A 20,098-nucleotide genomic window follows, 5' to 3' on the forward strand; every position below is an offset into this window, starting at 1 on the left:
ATCCTGGATCTACAGGGCAGTTCCAAAATGTATTTTGAAGCTCTATATTTTTTCACTTTTTCACATCAATCTCTCAGTATAGCTGTGTTCTGTTTATATATGTTGTTGCTTGTTTGTTTGAATTATATATTGCCTGACTCCAAAGGCTCTAAGCAGTTCACAAAAAACAAAATAAAAACAAAATAAAACAATCTTTTAGAATTTTAAAAATGCAAAGATTACTAAAAACCTGGCTTAAAAATGTGTCTTAAGGGCTCTTTTGAAGGCAGGTAAAGATGTTAAACTACGAATGTTTAAAGGGAGCACAGTCCACTGCCCAGGAGCAACTACAGAGAAGGCACGTTCCCGAGTCACCGCCAGATGAGCGGGCAGCATACAGAGATGGACCTCTCTCAATGACTTTAATGTGTGGTGGGGATCATGCAAAAGAAGGCACCCTCCCACTTAACCCAGGCCTAAGCTTTTTAGGGCCTCAAAGGTAATTACCAGTATTTGTACTTCACCCAGAAACCTATTGGTAGCCAATGCAATTGTTTTAACACAGGCATAATATGGTCTCTCTGAGAAGCACCAGAGACCAATCAATCTAGCTGCTGCATTTTGGACCAACTGAAGCTTCTGAATTATATACCAAGGCAGTCCCAAGTGGAGCACATTGCAGTAGTCCAGCCTAGAGGTTACCAGAGAGTGCACCACAGTTCTGAGATCATTATTTTCAAGGAACAGATTCTGCTGTCGTATCAATCAAAGTTGATAAAAGGTGCCCCTGTCCATAGCCTCAGCCTGAGAAACCAGAGTGAGGCCTGGGTCCAGAAACACTCTCAAGTTACATACCTGATCCTTTAGGGGAAGTGCAACCCCATCCAGAACAGGAAGATCTATTACCTTGTGTAATCCAATTTGAACATGGCTCATTACGGAGTCCACACGCTGGTATCTAATGGGGGCTCTAATTGTTTGACGGTCCGCGTTTAACATTGCACATGACAAACATCCATGTCAAAATTCATCCTCTGCTTCACACATACCAGCCACCATCCAGTCAATTTAGCTCTCTCAAGTGTGGGCTGTTTGTTCTCTGTGTCTCATGTCATGCACAAACTGTATAAGCTCATGTCTGACTTTGGCTGGAACAATCTAGTGGTGGTTTCCGCTGGGTCCTACAGCCCACCAGATTCCAACCACCTGTTCTGTTGACCTTGACAACAAGAGACCTTCATTACATTTCCCCCAAGTCTATGGGCATAGATATAGATTGAATTGGCGCCATATAAGCCCAGCAAGGAGACAAGCTCGCCTTAAGACTTGGCATCAGCCAAGCAGCCAGACTTAGCCTGGATCCAGTCTTCTGGATGTGAGACGCCCTAGACATCCTGTGCACCGGAGAGCAGATAGAACAAATCTATTGTAATGGAAAACAGCATCTCAGACTCTCTAGACTTAGCCCAAAAGCAAGTGCTAGGATTCATTTACGGGTACTTGGTTCTGGAACGGACCACCACCAACTTAGTTGTTTGGGCCCAACACATGGAAGCTTATAAAAACCTGTACAAGTGCCTTAATGCACAAGTCTGGTCTAATGCCCCTAGCAGCCACATGGGGTAAGTTCATTTTTCTATCTTGCTTGGATTCAGTTTAAATTTATTACCCACATCCAGTTAATTACTGCCTGTAGGCAGACATTTAGGGGGGTTATGCCATTCCTTGATGAAGATGTCATGGAGAAATAGATTTGGGTGTCATCAACATATTGACAACACCCTGCTCCAAACTTCCTGATGATCTCACCCCAGTGGTTTCATGTAGATGTTAAAAAGCATCAGAGATAGGATGGAGCCCTGAAGAACACCATACAATAGCTCTGGTTTCAGAGAGCAGCTATATCTGAGCAACACCATCTGGCATCTACCAGAGATAGGAATGGAGCCACTACATAGCAGTACCACCTACTCCAAATCCCCCAGATGATCCAGAAGGATACCACAGTCAATAGTATCGAAAGCCGCAGAGAGATCCAAAAGGATCAACAAAGTCACACTCACTCACTCCATCCTTTGGTAGGGACCATCCATCAGGCTGACCAAGTTTGTGTCTACCACATAGCCCACTCTAAAGCCAGTTTGAAATGGATCTAGATAATCAGTATCTTCCAAAACTGCCTGGAGTTGATCAGCCACCACCCACCTTGCCCACCCAGGGGAGGCTGAAGACTGGCCTATAATTATCCATTGTCAAGGGCTCCAGGACAGGGTTCTTAAGTAAAGGTCTCACAATTGCCTCTTTCTTTTGGAAGCATCCTGTCCTCCCACAGTGAGACATTTATGATGTCAACTAGGCCATCTCTAATAGTCTACCTGCTAGATGTTGTTGTAGGGGAAGAATGGCAGTAGTTCAGTCCCCAAGGGGAGGACATGCCCTCATCTCTTGCCTGTGGGCTTGTCATAGGCATCTGGTGGGCCACTGTGTGAAACAGGATGCTGGACTAGATGGGCCTTGGGCCTGATCCAGCAGGGCTGTTCTTATATTCTAAATAGCAAAGCAAAGCAAAACCAGTTTGGTGAGAGAGCAGCAAAGCAAGAGGTCTTGAGACAGTTCTTTTGTATTGAAGAACCAAAAAGATTTATTTAACGAAAATATTACAAACAAATGTGAAAAAGCCTGCAGCTTAATTTCAGCTGTAGTTCAAGGCTGAAGAGAGAGACCAAAACAAACAGCTATCTCTGGAGAGACAAAATGGAGACTAACACTGCAAGAACAAAGAGGGGAGGAGTCCAGCACTTGACCCTACCCCCTTGATCCATGACCCTACCCCCCAGTGGTCACTATGAGACATTGCAGCTGAGGACTGATGCTGCCAGGGTCCTAGCTCCAACACTCCTCCTCATCGGCTCATGCTGCAGTCTATAAGTCCCTTCTCTCAAGGTTTTGAAACAATCCCTGGGCAAAGGCTTAGTTAGCACATTTGCTACCATTTGCTCACTTGGACAACACATCAATTTTACAAGTCCCTTTTCTTGTGCATCTGGCACATAATGATATTTTGTTTCAATGTGTTTTGTTGTAAATTTAATTTTCTCAATTTGTGAGATCTGGATGCAGCTTTGATTATCCTTGAACATCTTGTTTTGTTTATGTTGAAATCTGACTTTAGCTTGTGTAGCCATGCCACCTCTTTATATGCTTGAGTGGCAGATACACAGTCTGTCTCAGTAGAATAGAGAGCAACTATTTGATATTCCAGGCTCTTGCAGCCTGCCTCAGTCCATAAATACTTTTCTGCAGCTTACATACAAGTTTTTCTTTACCAGGTTCCACAAATCCTGGAGGCTGTGCCATATAAATATCTTCTTTGATGTCTCCATCAAAGTGCTTCCACATGCTTGGTTCTTGAAACCTTTCTCCCTTTCCAATGTAGGAAAGTCATCTTAGGCGGAACTCCTTTATTTTATCCTTTTGAATGCCACACCCTCTTCTGCTGAATCGCTGAATCAGCACCCTCTTCTGCTGAATCGCTGCAAGGTATAAAACTTAGTGGATCCTTCCTTTTGGTCATATTGCCTTGGTTCTTTCTCCAACTGAAAATTGGGTGGTAAGTTTGGCAGTTCACTAGTGGTTGGTTTTTCATTTTCACTGTAGTATGTTACACTGCATATTTTAATTGTTTCTGTGGCAAGATATAAAATCCTATATCCTTTACATCCTATGGAATAGCCAACAAGTATTCCTTCCTCGCATCTGCAGTTGAGTTTGGTCCTTCTGGCTTTTGGTATATAGATGTATGCTTTAGATCCATACACTCTTATATGACTCAAAGTGGGCTTGTTGCCATGTGGCGTCGTTCCTGTGGCCTTGGTTGGCAATCTGTTTTGCAGGTAAGTAGCAGTCATCACTGCCTCTCCCCAAAATTTAGTAGCCAAACCAGCATCTACAAGTATGCATCTTGTCATTTCCATAAGATAATGGTTCTTTCTTTCCACCACTCCATTTTGCTCTGGACTATAAGGAACAGTCTTTTTGGTTTTCAATGCCCTCTTCCTTTAGGAATCTTATGACATCATTCCCAGTGTATTCGCCACCACTGTCAATGCAGAGGATCTATGGCTTTCTCCCAAACTTGTTACTCACTCTTGCAACATATTTTTCTAGTCTTTCTAGTACTTGACCTTTTTCACTTAACAGGTAATGAATATGTGTATCTAGAATAGTCATCAATGAAATAAGAGCATACTAACCTATCCACACAGAGCATCTGTGCGCTATTAGGGGCTGGCTGTTTCTTCCCACCCCTCTCTCTTGCCCCCTTCCCCTCCATCCTTCCCCCTCCCCCTCCCTCCTGCCCCATCCTGCATTCTCTCTTTCCCACTCACCCCCTTTGCAGTCTCTCCACTGCTTCCCTGCCACTTTCTTGTCTCGCTGGCCTGGCATGCTGCTTCCCGCCCCCGGTGGGCAGGGCGGGCTTCATTGCCACTGCCGCAACCTCCCCTTTACCTGGGACTGCTGGGACGGCCGTTCCACAACTGCCTTCCACGGGCAGGCTGGGCTTTGCTGCCGCCGCTTCCCCCTTACCTGGGATGGCAGTCCCGGCCATTCCGCCGCAGCCTCCCATCTCCTGTGGGCAGGCCGGGCTTCGCTGCCATTGCACCCGCCTCCCCTTTACCTGGGACTGCCGGGATGGCCGTCCCGCCACCGCCTCCCACGAGCAGGCCGGGCTTTGCTGCTGCCTTTCCCTTACCTGGGACGGCCAGGACGGCCGTCCCGCCGCTGTCTCTCACCTCCTGCGGGCAGGCCGGGCTTTGCTGCTGCCGCCTCCCCCCCTTTACCCGGGACGGCCTGGCCAGGCCAGGTTGTCCTGCCGTCTCCTCCCGGCAGCCACCATTTTTCCTTTGCCCCGAAGTCTTGCCTAATGCTAGGAACTCTCGCGAGAGTTCCGCCACCAAATCCAGGAGGACACGCATGCTGGCTAAGAGAATTAAATGTATAGATTATTTTCTCCTGATGTATTAACTTGCATAGGTCCACAAACATCACTATGAATCGCATCCAAAGGATGCTGTTTCTCTTTCTTTGTGTGGAAGAAAAGCAGGCGGTTTTGCCTCTGCTCTTATACAGCGTGCACACTTTGATTTAGGGATGTGCAAAAAATTCCGGGCACAGATTGATCTGTGCCCGAAACAAGCAATTTCAGATGATTTGGGTCCGAACCTAATCACCCCCGATGTCCCCCGATATTTTTCGGGGCTGAGCCGAATCACCCCGATTCGTGCCCGAAAAATTTGGGTGATTCGGGATGATGTCTCTTTGAATTTCCCGCCTTTTTGCCTCCATTGATTTGAATGCAAAAAGGTCTGATGTGACGTCAGCTCAAATTTCGGGTCCCAGGGGCAAAATAGTGGGGTGGGGTGGTAGTTCCTAATGGATGGAGGCTACCACCCAAATTTCAGGGGAATTGGGCAAAGGGCTGATTTTTGGGGAATTTTTGAAGTTTTAGTGTCTTTGGGGCAGTTCAGGGGCATAGCGTGGGATCTGGGCAAAAAGAGTGGGGTGGGGTGGTAGTGACTAATGGGTGGAGGCTACCACCCCAATTTCAGAGTGATTGGGCAGAGGGCTGATTTTTGGGGAATTGTTGAAGTTTACGCGTCTTTAAGGTTTTCCCCCATAGAGAAGCATTGAGGTGTCAGCAAATGTATAGCTTCAAGGGGGGGGCAAAGGGGTGGCCTAGAGCAGTGTGGGGTTGGTGGTAGTGCCAGGTAGAGTCAAGGAAGCTACCTGAATTTTTTCAAAGGATTTGGGCGGAGGGCTGATTTTTGGGGAATTGTTAAAGTTTACGCATCTTTAAGGTTTTTCCTCATAGGGTATACATGGAGCTTTCAGCAGCCCCATAACTGCACTTGGGGGGTTCTGGGGTGACCCAGAGTGAGTGGTAGTGTAGTGCACATAGGGTGCCAACCACCCCCATGGGTTTCTAACCCATGGAGTACAGGGTTCTGTTGTTTCAGAGGTATTCTGAGTGTGGATTCTATGATAGCAAATTAGAGTGGATTCATGGTGTTTCATTGAAAATCTCATTAGCTATCATAGAATCCACACTCAGAATACCTCTGAAACAACAGAACCCAATTCCCCTGAAATTTGGGTGGTAGCCTCCAACCATTGGGCACTACCACCCCACCCCACTATTTTGCCCCTGGGACCAGTTTTTCTTACCTGAATTGATTCAGATTTAATCCAAATCCGAACCGAATCAGGGGTGATTCGGGTAGCCCAGATTCGGGCACAGAACAGAATGGGGGTGATTCGGTTCGGGTCCCGAACCAAATCACCGAAAACCCAAATTGCACACCCCTACTTTGTTTCTGTGCTGCAGGTGGCTATTTTTAGACCCTTTACCAAATCCAGCTTTTCAGCCTGACATTGTTTTGGCATCTCTGTGGCCTAACCTTCTGTGGTTAATTCGGACATCCTTTGTGTGTGCATTCCTTCACAGTTTTGGCCTTTTCAGTCACACATTCTACTTCAAACAATCCGTTCTCTTATAAAACTGCTTTCATAAGTAATTCCTGTTTATGAGTAATGTAACAGTGCTTTCCTTTAAATTGTACTTTGTAGCCACTTTCTGTAGTATGTTTTAGACATCATACTTGTTTCTAGAGTAGGCACATACAAAGCTTCTTCAATTGTTAACAGAGGCATATCTAGGGAAAATAGCGCCTAAGGCAAGCACTGAAATTGCGCCCTTGTCCAAACAGGAATGATGGGACTTGCAGTCAACAATATCTGGAAATCCCTGTTAAAAGGAACACTGTACCATCTAGGCATGGTTGTTGATCAAAACCTGAAAACATGAGCCATCTCTGTAAAAGACTTAGAACAACAGTCAGGAGTTATGTGAGGATTCCAAGTGTCATTTTCTCTGTCTCATCTCATTCTTTTTAAAAAACATGACTTTGTCCTAGACTAGAGGATCACCTGCCCAAATAGCCACTAGCAAAATAGGGGAAGAAGGTGGTGGTGGTGGTGGTGGTGTGTGTGTGTGTGTGTGTGTGTGTCTATAAACCAGTGAATGATTCCTGCCAGCCTTTGTCTTATGATGACTGTTGGCTCATGATGGGGTATATGTGCATTCACCACACTAGTGCTTACTTTGACACCAGGAGGGAGGAGGATACATTAGTTTGCCACACTAGATAGAGGAATTTTCAACAGGAGCAGACAGCCAAGTTCTGCCAGGGCCAAAACAAGCCCCTGCCCAACTAAGAAATCATTGTAATTTGCCCCTTCTCATCACAAGCAGTGTGCTGTTCTTTTATTATTGACAAGTGAATTTCGGCCCGTTAAATAATGGGCGCTAGTAACGGGCGCTCCGGCCCCCCGCTGCCATTCCCCCTCCCGCCGACAGCCTGCATGCCGCGGCCGGTCTCCCAGCCGGGCAAGGGCCCCAAGGTCTCCACGGACGCCGCTGCCGCTGACCGCCCTCCCTCCCTCCCAGCTGCCGAGCCCTCCTTACCTGAGTACGCCCACATCAGTCAGGCGATAAAAGTTCCTATTTAGAGAAGGAGAGAGGAGCTCGCAAGCAGAGCTCCTCTCTCTGAAAAGCCTCTTCCCAAACTGGCGCTTTGGGCGCAAAGGACGCCTATTGCGTCCTTTGCGTCCATAGCGCCAGTTCGGGCAGTGACTTTGCACAGAGAGGAGCTCTGCTTGCGAGCTCCTCTCTCCTTCTCTAAATAGGAACTTTTATTGCCCAACTGATGCGGGCGTACTCTGGTAAGGAGGTCTGGGCAGGTGGGCAGTCGGCGGAGGCAGCCGCGGGGGCAATTACATGGGCCGATATGGCCCTTAATCATGGGGGGGGGTTGGTTCAAAAAGGAAGACTCGGGCAGCTGGGAGGGTGGGCGGCGGCGGGAGCAATTTTTTATTGCTAAGATGGGGACATCAACTGTCGTTTGGGGCACTTCAGCTACTTTGGCCAACATGGCCGCCCGTATCTGGGCGGCCATATCTTTTTCGGCAGTTCTGAGCATGCGCTCTGCGCATGCCCAGAACTGCCAAAAAAGACACGGGTGGCACAAACGCATGCCCAAGCCTTTTATTATAGAGGATTCTAAATCTCAGATATCCCAGTCATGGATGGAAAATTCAAGGTCAGTTTACAAGAGACACATTTTCTACATGGAAGTTTCTTCTGTGCAGGTGTTGTGCAGAAACCCATGTGTAGTGACTGCCAGGGGCATAGCAAGGTTGGAATGGGCCAAGATGAGATTTTAAAATGGGCCACCAGCCCCTCAATGTCCAGGGCCTCCACGCACCCCAGGCCCCCAAGGATTTAAGTCTGATATTTCAAAATAAGTATGCTGCCTGGAAATACATTTCACTGAATACACACACGGACACTTCACAATATATAGTGATATACATTGAGTACTATATATTTGTGCTACTTTTAATGCCTAGAACACACCAGAAACACAAATTATTAAAATGGCCTCCTCGCTGCAGATTAGCAAAGGAGACTTTCAACCATGCAGGGTGAGCCTATGTTTGTTTTCTCAGAATTCTTGAACAAATTCAGTAAAGTTTGATTCCAGGAGGTTTTTCACAAGAGGCTTTGAAAGCCCTTTAACACACATCTCCTCGGAATGGAGGTTCTTCATTCACATGTTGGCCAGATGTACCCTGAAGTCCTGTGAGTTATTGGAGAGCAGTTCACACACAAAAAAAATAAAATAAAATAAAAGCACAACACATGCTTCACAGTTCTCACTCAGACCTTCTGGGTTACAAAACAACTTGAACATAAGTGCATTTATACATGAATGAATGAATATAATGTTGTTTGTTCCAGAAGTTTTTGTAATTTTCTGCCATGAAACAAGCAACAGGCCTTTTTAGATAGTAAAAAGCCAGAAATTTAAAGCCAGAAAATTTTCAATCTGTTTTAAATTAAATATTCAGAGACTCCTCAGTCTCCCCCCCCCCGCCCCATATCAAAGCCCTATGGCAAGGAGATCCCTATATACCAGGGGTGGGTGGGGGGTAACCACAAAAAGGAATTCACAGTCTATCTTGCAAAAGCTGTGTTGGATGGTCTGGGCAGAGAGTCTGCTGCAGAGAACTCTTCCATCCTGCCTCCTTCCTGGCTTGCGGGGGAATGCCAAGTTCAGGCTTCAGGGAGGCCTCTCTGGAAGCCCCGCCCACCTGCCAATCAGCTGAGAGGCGGGGAGAGAAGAAGAGCTCTCTGCAGTTTGCAGGCCGCTCGGATCCTAGGCCAGAGCTGGAGGGCAAGGCAAGCAGGATGGCAAGTGGCTGAGGGGCCCTGGGGCCGGGCCGGTGGGCAATGGGGTGGGGGTGGCAGGAACTGGTGTGGCGCCCCCTCCTCAGTGGCGCCTAGGGCACGTGCCCTGGCTGCCCCCCCCCCCCGCCAAGTTCCACCCTTGAATGCAGGTGGTGTGCCTTTCTCTTGACAAGATGCATCCTTTCTTGCCTCGTTGCAGGCACTGTCATGGTTAGGTGTGCAGTGGCTTGTGATATGCATGTTGAGATCTGCTTTGGCAATTTTGCTGAGCCAAGGCAAAGGGATGTGTATTAGTTGCTAGGCAACAGCAAGGGACTTTCAGCGGCTGTTTTGTTGGCTCCCCGACCCCGGGCCAAATATCCCATTTACTTTTGGAGTTGGCCCTGGGCTGGCATATATTGATACAGATATGAACTATTCTCTATCATCAGAAGAAGAAGAAGAAGAGAGAGAGAGAGAAACTATTTGCTATATGTGCTTTCAAAATTCAGCCATCTGTCTTGGCAAAACAAGGAAATTCTATCAAAGTAGTTCCATTTTTATTAAGGGGCACCCAAAACAGTCATATCTCCTGGAGCTGTTTATTTCTCTTAAGTTAAAACAATTAGTAGACTAAATGTTGGTCACTCTGGCCAGGAAATTGAATCCTTTTAAGAATGTATCAATGTATGACCATCCAGTTAGCATAATGTTAATAAAATGTAATAATGGTGTCAGGATTACAGAAACTCTCTCTTCACTTTTTAAAGGAAACTGACCTTGAAGATTGGATGATATTCCTGAATCATTGCCAGAGTATCAAGCTTGTTGCCTAGAGCTGTCTGAATCAGGCGCACCATTTGTCTGAAACATCACCTCTTTGCATTACTGCATTCATGGGCACAGCACTCCCATGGTGATGTGTTGTTCTAGGTGCAAACACTCAGCCCAGTGTATCCCATTAAGAAGGCATCTTCTGTTGATTCAAATGATTCTTCTCAGTGCATGCACAATGAGCCTCAAGAGCAAACGTATTCTTGTCCTTACACTTGACCATCTTTAAGGGCTCTTAAAGATGGTCAAGGACAGGCATTCGACCACTGAGTTGTGTAGCTAATGCAGTGGTCCCTGCATTGCTGTCTTATTTCATTGTCATATCAAATCTAACATCTGCAGTGACAAGTGCTCTCTTTCAAGCTTTCCTTCTTCTCTCTTCTCTGGCAGAAAAATAGCCTGCAGGCTAAAGGTCTAATCTCATTGCTGATCCTGCATTTGGGAGGAGGCCTGCTATGTAGGGGGCCTCTTCATTTTCTTTCCCTGAAGTATCAGCAGGGATGGATTGCTCTGGGTGGAGGTCTGATACAGAGCTCTCATGATATAAAGGTGGTCACCTTGGGTTCTTCTGCCAGAGTACAAGCAAGGCTGGAAGGTCCTGGGAGGTGGCCTGATATGGAGGCTGCCTTTCTTGGTTCTTTCCTGTCATGCTCTACAGAGAGCCACCCCCACGGCTTTTCTTCCTGCAAAGAAAATGGAGGTGCCACCTCCTAGCTGTTCCCCCAGGGCCAAATCAGTCACTCAGTTTTACTCCGCCTGGATCTAAGCCTCCAGCTGCTGCTTTGGCTCTTGGTGGAAAATAAGAGGGCTGGAGAATAACATTTGGCCTCGAACTTGGGCCTTCCAGCTGTTGTTTGATTACAGCTCCCATAGTCCCCAGTAGTCGCAGTAGCCAATAGTCAGGGTTGATGGGAACTGTAGCCAAACAGCAGCTGGAGGGCTGGAGTTGTGCAGCCCTGCCCTAAATCAAGCTTCCTCTTGCGCATCACCATTCCATCCTCTTCCACACGGGGCAGATCCCTCTTCAGGGCCAAAATCCAGCCTCCTAGTCATACATGTTGGGGCAGACAAGCTCTGTATGAGCCTCCTGGCAAGGAATTGTCTATCTTGAGCTACATCTCAAACATCTCTTGGCCCTGAGTGGACTGGCCAAGAGAGTGTTTTCTGTAGCTGAGTTTGACCCAAAGACCTTTTTACCCAACTCTACCCAAAGAATATTCAAAGCAAGACAAATGTATTTTCTTTAAAATAAAACATTTTATTTTTTAAAACAATAAATATGCAAGTTTTATTGCTGTTCTATCTCTACATCCTATTAAAACAAATATTTAATTTTTTAAAAATATATACACAGCATTTTATTGCTACTTATGTAAATAGTAGCACAGTTGTCTCTTTTAATTTGCCTTCCCCTTCTTCCTCAGCAACGTCCAGCTCCCTTGGAGGAACCACGATCCCCATAGTGGCTTCCACCCTGGCCAGTCTGCTCCTTAGCCGCCTCAATTGTCCCCTCAGTGCCTTGAAGCTTTGTAAGTATTCCTGGCAGCTGCGGAGGTCTCTTTGGCCTTTAAGGAGAGAAAACAAATAGAGTGAAGGGGCCTGTCCTCCACCATGTCAGTCCCTGCACGGACTTCTAGTCCCCTTCCATGCCCAGCACAGACTCCTCCTCTCTGTCTTGAAAACCCTCCATGGCTATGTACCCCCCCCCCGGTGAACTTGCACCTCGTCAGGTTGATTTTTGCTCTTCCAGCTTCTCTGTCTTCAATTGCCACCTGAAGGTCTCCTGCTCTCTAAAACAATTCTTTCTCTTCCCTCTCGCTGACCCTTGGGTCTGGAACAGCCACTCAGATGTGGCCCCTCGTCTCTCTCCTATCCCTCCAATGATACCTGAAAACCCACCTCCACTGCGCAGCCTTTGGCGTAATGCCTCAGTAGAAGCAGCTCCATCGGCTTGAATTGAATGCCCCTTATGCTTTCCTCTCCCATTCCTCCTCTTCCTCACTTCTCTCTCCAAAGCCAAACTTTAGACTGTATGCTCCTGGTGGCAGGGAACTTTTGCCCATGTACATTGATGACACTATAAGGAGGATTTGCAATATGCACAACTGTATATCATCCTCCTTGGTTTCCTGTTTCATCTCAGCTTAAACTCAAAAGGGCTGATATTTGTTTTCCTTTTAGCATTCATATTCTGCTCTTCCTCAAGCAGCTCAGGGTGGTTTATACATGGTTATTTTTTCCTCACAATAACCCTAAGAGGTAAGTTAGGCTGTGGGACAAGTGACTGGCCCAAAGTCACCCAGAGAGTTTCATGACTGGATGAGAATTCAAACCTGGGTCTCCCTGGTCCTAAGGAGGTGCAGCTGAAATACATACACATCTTTCCCCCACTTGCCCCCACCTCAGCTTCCCTCTGCTTCTTCTATTGTATCCCTGCCTCTGTTTTTAGACTATAAGTTTTTTAGATTGTAAGATCACAATGAGGATGGAAAAGGTAGAGGTTATGGAGTGCTGCCTCTGTGAGACTTACGGTCACGCAGCTGATGGACCTGCATCTCTACCAAACTCTGCAGAGTTTCTTTCGCATTGCTGAGGTCCGGCTCCAGAGGAGGTGGGGAAGGAGGAGGAGGTGGAGAGGGATGCAGGAGGAGGGAAGAGGTGGAGGTGGAGGGTGGGATGGAGGCAACCTCAAGGGAGACAGAGGACAATGATGAATCAGAACCAGAGGGCTGGAGAAGTGCAGCAGGGCCTGCAGGAACATCTGCAAGAGAGAAGAAGAAACAGGAGGTCAGCTGCAAGGGCTGACATCCTACCACACCCACCATCACTTGCCCTCACTGCTCACTCTGAGAAGCTGCTTGGATTACAGGCACTGGAGCTTGGACACATAAAAGACAGAAAATGAAGGAACACTTCAGCAAGCACTGACAACCCACTCACAGGCCTCCCCTCTGAAACCTTAGATGCAGACTCAAATCAAGCATTTCAACATGAAATAAACAAAAGAGCCGTTCTTAGCCCAGCAGCAATTTCAGGGTCATGCTGTGAACATACCTTCCCTTTCCCACCGCTGTAGCCGAACTTCACTGCGATGACCCTTGTCCGCATGTGTCCAATTTGCAGGTTGATGGCTCGGAGAGAACGAGGGAACTGTTGGGAAATGCGGCGAACCCTCAGTTCTGCAACAAAGAGAACAAAAAGGAACAAATATTGTATGTGCTGACCAGGCTGAGTACTGGTGACTTGCAAAAAGGGCAATGATAGGGCTTAGTCCATCATCTGGGCTGGGTATCAAAACTGCAGCTGATCTTTGTGCTGGGTGTATATGCAAAAGGTTTCTGAGGTGTTGCAATACTTACGCTGCTGGACATAGTCATGCTGTAATCCTTTGAGGAGTTCTACTTCTTGCTGAAGATAATTATGAGCAATGGAAGGCTCTAGTAAGGGCTCCGACACAGAAGTTGCTTCCTTTGGAGTGTCTGTGAGGATGGAAGGACCTGGCACTGAGGTAGCCTCAATGAGCACTTATCCCAGTAGGTCATTGGTGATACAAGGTATTGGAAGGGGTTCTGGCATTGAGGTTTCCTCAATGAGCTCTTCCTCCAGGATGTCGTTGGTCATGCGAGGTGATGGAAGACGTTCTGGCACGGAGGGTTCCTCAGAGAGCTCTTCCTCCAGGATGTCGTTGGTGATGTGAGTTGCTGGAAGGGGTTCTGGCACGGAGAGTTCCTCAATGAGCACTTTGCCCAGGATGTTGTTGGTGATGCGAGGTGGTGGAAGGGGTTCTGGCACGGAAATTTCCTCAGTGAGCGCTTCCCTCAGGGTGTCATTGGTCATGCCAGGTGCTAGAAGAGGTTCTGGCACGGAGGGTTCCTCAGTGAGCTCTCCCTCCAGGATGTCGTTGGTGATGTGAGGTGCTAGAAGAGGTTCTGGCATGGAGGGTTCCTCAATGAGCGCTTCCCCCAGGATGTCATTGGTCATGCGAGATGCTGGAAGGGGTTCTGTCACGTAGGGTTCCTCAGTGAGCTCTTCCCCCAGGATGTCATTGGTGATACAAGGTGCTGGAAGTGGTTCTGGCATGGAGGGTTCCTCAATGAGGATGTCATTGGTGATGTGAGTTGCTGGAAGGGTTCGGGCATGGAGAGTTCCTCAATGAGCACTTCACCCAGGATGTGGTTGATGATGTGAGTTGCTGGAAGTGGTTCTGGCATGGAGGGTTCCTCAGTGAGCTCTTCCCCCAGAATGTAATTGGTGATATGAGGTGCTGCAACGGGTTCTGGCATGGAGGGTTACTCAGTGAGCGCTTCCCTCAGGATGTCATTGGTCATGCGAGGTGCTGGAAGAGGTTCTGTCACTTCCCCCAGGATGTCGTTGGTGATACGATGTGCTGGAAGACGTTCTGGCACGGAGGGTTCCTCAGTGAGCTCTTCCTCCAGGATGTCGTTGGTGATGTGAGGTGCTGGAAGGGGTTCTGGCATGGAGGGTTCGTCAGTGAGCGCTTCCCTCAGGATGTCATTCGTCATGCCAGGTGCTGGAAGAGGTTCTGGCATGGAGGGTTCCTCAGTGAGCTCTTCCTCCAGGATGTCGTTGGTGATGTGAGGTGCTGGAAGGGTTTCTGGCATGGAGGGTTCCTCGATGAATGCTTCCCCCAGGATGTCATTGATGATGTGAGTTGGTGGAAGGGGTTTGGGCATTGAGGGTTCCTCAGTGAGCGTTTCCCCCATGATGTTGTTGGAGATTTGAGTTGCTAGAAGTGGTTCTGTCACGGAGGGTTCCTCAGTGAGCGCTTCACCCAGGATGTCATTGGTGATGTGAGTTGCTGGAAGGGTTCTGGCACAGAGAGTTCCTCAATGAGCACTTTGCCCAGGATGTTGTTGGTGGTGCGAGGTGCTGGAAGGGGTTCTGGCATGGAGGGTTACAGACGGTTCCATGAAGGGGTTCTGGCATGGAAAGCTCTTCCTCCAGGATGTCGTTGGTGATGTGAGGTGCTGGAAGGGGTTCTGGCATGGAGGGTTCCTCGATGTGTGCTTCCCCCAGGATGTCATTGTTGATGTGAGTTGCTGGAAGGGGTTCTGGCATCGAGGGTTCCTCAATGAGCTCTTCCCCCAGAATGTAATTCGTGATATGAGGTGCTGGAAGGGGTTCTGGCATGGAGGGTTCCTCAGTGAGCGCTTCCCCCAGGATGTCATTGGTGATATGAGTTGCTGGAAGGGGTTCTGGCACGGAGGGTTCCTCGATGTGTGCTTCCCCCAGGATGTCATTGTTGATGTGAGTTCCTGGAAGGGGTTCTGGCATGGAGGATTCCTCAGTGAGCACTTTGCCCAGGATGTTGTTGGTGATACGAGGTGCTGGAAGAGGTTCTGGCAGGGAGGGTTCCTCAATGAGGATGTCATTGGTGATGTGAGTTGCTGGAAGGGTTCGGGCATGGAGAGTTCCTCAATGAGCACTTCACCCAGGATGTGGTTGATGATGTGAGTTGCTGGAAGTGGTTCTGGCATGGAGGGTTCCTCAGTGAGCTCTTCCCCCAGAATGTAATTGGTGATATGAGGTGCTGCAACGGGTTCTGGCATGGAGGGTTACTCAGTGAGCGCTTCCCTCAGGATGTCATTGGTCATGCGAGGTGCTGGAAGAGGTTCTGTCACTTCCCCCAGGATGTCGTTGGTGATACGATGTGCTGGAAGACGTTCTGGCACGGAGGGTTCCTCAGTGAGCTCTTCCTCCAGGATGTCGTTGGTGATGTGAGGTGCTGGAAGGGGTTCTGGCATGGAGGGTTCGTCAGTGAGCGCTTCCCTCAGGATGTCATTCGTCATGCCAGGTGCTGGAAGAGGTTCTGGCATGGAGGGTTCCTCAGTGAGCTCTTCCTCCAGGATGTCGTTGGTGATGTGAGGTGCTGGAAGGGGTTCTGGCATGGAGGGTTCCTCGATGAATGCTTCCCCCAGGATGTCATTGATGATGTGAGTTGGTGGAAGGGGTTTGGGCATTGAGGGTTCCTCAGTGAGCGTTTCCCCCATGATGTTGTTGGAGATTTGAGTTGCTAGAAGTGGTTCTGTCACGGAGGGTTCCTCAGTGAGCGCTTCACCCAGGATGTCATTGGTGATGTGAGTTGCTGGAAGGGTTCTGGCACAGAGAGTTCCTCAATGAGCACTTTGCCCAGGATGTTGTTGGTGGTGCGAGGTGCTGGAAGGGGTTCTGGCATGGAGGGTTACAGACGGTTCCATGAAGGGGTTCTGGCATGGAAAGCTCTTCCTCCAGGATGTCGTTGGTGATGTGAGGTGCTGGAAGGGGTTCTGGCATGGAGGGTTCCTCGATGTGTGCTTCCCCCAGGATGTCATTGTTGATGTGAGTTGCTGGAAGGGGTTCTGGCATCGAGGGTTCCTCAATGAGCTCTTCCCCCAGAATGTAATTCGTGATATGAGGTGCTGGAAGGGGTTCTGGCATGGAGGGTTCCTCAGTGAGCGCTTCCCCCAGGATGTCATTGGTGATATGAGTTGCTGGAAGGGGTTCTGGCACGGAGGGTTCCTCGATGTGTGCTTCCCCCAGGATGTCATTGTTGATGTGAGTTCCTGGAAGGGGTTCTGGCATGGAGGATTCCTCAGTGAGCACTTTGCCCAGGATGTTGTTGGTGATACGAGGTGCTGGAAGAGGTTCTGGCAGGGAGGGTTCCTCAATGAGCTCTTCCCCCAAGATGTCATTGGTGATATGAGTTGCTGGAAGGGGTTATGGCACGGAGGGTTCCTCAATGAGCACTTCGCCCAGGATGTTGTTGGTGATATGAGGTGCTGCAACGGGTTCTGGCATGGAGGGTTCCTCAGTGAGCGCTTCGCCCAGGATGTTGTTGGTGATGTGAGGTGCTGGAAGGGGTTCTGGCATGGAGGGTTCCTCAGTGAGCACTTCCCCCAGGATGTCATTGGTCATGCGAGGTGCTGGAAGGGGTTCTGTCACGTAGGGTTCCTCAGTGAGCTCTTTCCCCCAGGATGTCGTTTGTGATACAAGGTGCTGGAAGTGGTTCTGGCATGGAGGGTTCCTCAATGAGCTCTTTCCCCAGGATGTCATTGGTGATGTGAGTTGCTGGAAGGGTTCGGGCATGGAGAGTTCCTCAATGAGCACTTCACCAAGGATGTTGTTGATGATGTGAGTTGCTGGAAGTGGTTCTGGCATGGAGGGTTCCTCAGTGAGCTCTTCCCCCAGAATGTAATTGGTGATATGAGGTGCTGCAAGGGGTTCCGGCAGGGAGGGTTCCTCAGTGAGCGCTTCCCTCAGGATGTCATTGGTCATGAGAGGTGCTGGAAGAGCTTCTGTCACTTCCCCCAGGATGTCGTTGGTGATACGATGTGCTGGAAGGGGTTCTTGCATGGAGGGTTCCTCAATGAGCTCTTTCCCCAGGATGTCATTGGTGATGTGAGTTGCTGTAAGGGGTTCTGGCACGGAGGGTTCCTCAGTGAGCTCTTCCCCCAGGATGTCGTTGGTGATACGATGTGCTGGAAGGGGTTCTGGCACAGAGGGTTCCTCAGTGAGCTCTTCCTCCAGGATGTTGTTGGTGATGTGAGGTGCTGTAAGGGGTTCTTGCATGGAGGGTTCCTCAATGAGCTCTTTCCCCAGGATGTCATTGGTGATGTGAGTTGCTGTAAGGGGTTCTGGCACGGAGGGTTCCTCAGTGAGCTCTTCCCCCAGGATGTCGTTGGTGATACGATGTGCTGGAAGGGGTTCTGGCACAGAGGGTTCCTCAGTGAGCTCTTCCTCCAGGATGTTGTTGGTGATGTGAGGTGCTGTAAGGGGTTCTTGCATGGAGGGTTCCTCAATGAGCTCTTTCCCCAGGATGTCATTGGTGATGTGAGTTGCTGTAAGGGGTTCTGGCACGGAGGGTTACTCAATGTGTGCTTCCCCCATGATCTTGTTGGTGATGTGAGGTGCTGGAAAGGGTTCTGACATGGAGGGTTCCTCGATGAGTGCTTCTCCCAGGATATCATTGGTGATGTGAGTTGCTGGAAGGGGTTCTGGCACGGAGGGTTCCTCAATGAGTACTTCGCCCAGGATGTTGTTGGTGATGTGAGGTACTGGGAGGGGTTCTCTGCATGGAGGGTTCCTCAGTGAGCGCTTCCCCCAGGATATCATTGGTTATGTGAGTTGCTGGAAGGGGTTCTGGCATGGAGGGTTCCTCAGTGAGCGCTTCCCACAGGATGTCATTGGTCATGCGAGGTGCTGGAAGGGGTTCTGTCACATAGGGTTCCTCAGTGAGCTCTTCCCCCCAGGATGTCGTTGGTGATACAAGGTGCTGGAAGTGGTTCTGGCATGGAGGGTTCCTCAATGAGCACTTCACCAAGGATGTTGTTGATGATGTGAGTTGCTGGAAGTGGTTCTGGCATGGAGGGTTCCTCAGTGAGCTCTTCCCCCAGAATGTAATTGGTGATATGAGGTGCTGCAAGGGGTTCTGGCAGGGAGGGTTCCTCAGTGAGCGCTTCCCTCAGGATGTCATTGGTCATGCGAGGTGCTGGAAGAGCTTCTGTCACTTCCCCCAGGATGTCGTTGGTGATACGATGTGCTGGAAGGGGTTCTGGCACAGAGGGTTCCTCAGTGAGCTCTTCCTCCAGGATGTCGTTGGTGATGTGAGGTGCTGGAAGGGGTTCTGGCATGGAGGGTTCCCCAATGAGCTCTTCCTCCAGTATGTCGTTGGTGATACGAGGTGCTGGAAGAGGTTCTTTCAAGGAGGGTTCGTCAGTGAGCGCTTCCCTCAGGATGTCATTCATCATGCCAGGTGCTGGAAGAGGTTCTGGCATGGAGGGTTCCTCAGTGAGCTCTTTCTCCAGGATGTTGTTGGTGATGTGAGCTGCTGGAAGGGGTTCTGGCATGGAGGGTTCCTCGATGAGTGCTTCCCCCAGGACGTCATTGGTGATGTGAGTTGCTGGAAGGGGTTCGGGCATCGAGGGTTCCTCAATGAGCGTTTCCCCCATGATGTTGTTGGTTATTTGAGTTGCTAGAAGTGGTTCTGGCATGGAGGGTTCCTCAATGAGCGCTTCCCCCAGGATGTCATTGGTCATGCGAGGTGCTGGAAGAGGTTCTGTCACTTCTCCCAGGATGTCGTTGGTGATACGAGGTGCTGGAAGGGGTTCTGGCACGGAGGGTTCCTCAGTGAGCTCTTCCTCCAGGATGTTGTTGGTGATGTGAGGTGCTGGAAGGGGTTCTGGCTCGGAGGATTCCTCGATGAGCACTTTGCCCAGGCTGTTGTTGGTGATGCGAGGTCCTGGAAGGGGTTCTGGCATGGAGGGTTACAGAGGGTTCCATGAAGGGGTTCTGGCATGGAGAGCTCTTCCTCCAGGATGTCATTGTTGATGTGAGTTGCTGGAAGGGGTTCTGGCATCGAGGGTTCCTCAATGAGCTCTTCCCCCAGAATGTAATTGGTGATATGAGGTGCTGGAAGGGGTTCTGGCATGGAGGGTTCCTCAATGACCGCTTCCCCCAGGATGTCATTGGTCATGCGAGGTGCTGGAAGAGGTTCTGTCACTTCCCCCAGGATGTCGTTGGTGATACGAGGTGCTGGAAGAGGTTCTGGCACGGAGGGTTCCTCAGTGAGCTCTTCCTCCAGGATGTCATTGGTGATGTGAGGTGCTGGAAGGGGTTCTGGCACGGAGGATACCTCAGTGAGCACTTTGCCCAGGATGTTGTTGGTGATACGAGGTTCTGGAAGAGGTTCTGGCAGGGAGGGTTCCTCAATGAGCTCTTCCCCCAGGATGTCATTGGTGATATGAGTTGCTGGAAGGGGTTCTGTCACGGAGGGTTCCTCAATGAGTACTTCGCCCAGGATGTTGTTGGTGATGTGAGGTGCTGGGAGGGGTTCATGCATGGAGGGTTCCTCAATGAGCTCTTCCCCCAGGATGTCATTGGTGATGTGAGTTGCTGTAAGGGGTTCTGGCACGGAGGGTTCCTCAATGAGTGCTTCCCCCATGATCTTGTTGGTGATGTGAGGTGCTGGAAAGGGTTCTGACATGGAGGGTTCCTCGA

General features: G+C 49.3%; 1 protein-coding gene across 1 annotated transcript in view; it reads left to right on the forward strand.

Annotated features, from left to right (window-relative positions):
- The first annotated feature begins 1,410 nt into the window (after positions 1–1,410).
- Positions 1,411–20,098, forward strand: part of C1H21orf58 (chromosome 1 C21orf58 homolog) — a 73,933-nt gene continuing 55,245 nt past the window's right edge. Inside the window, exons 1-2 of the mRNA XM_053267026.1 lie at positions 1,411–1,601; positions 9,270–9,292. Of these exons, the coding sequence (XP_053123001.1) occupies positions 1,411–1,601; positions 9,270–9,292 (214 nt within the window). The remainder of the gene's footprint in view (positions 1,602–9,269; positions 9,293–20,098) is intronic.

Source organism: Hemicordylus capensis, chromosome 1 (genome assembly GCF_027244095.1).
Source record: "Hemicordylus capensis ecotype Gifberg chromosome 1, rHemCap1.1.pri, whole genome shotgun sequence".
Taxonomy (NCBI): domain Eukaryota; kingdom Metazoa; phylum Chordata; class Lepidosauria; order Squamata; family Cordylidae; genus Hemicordylus; species Hemicordylus capensis.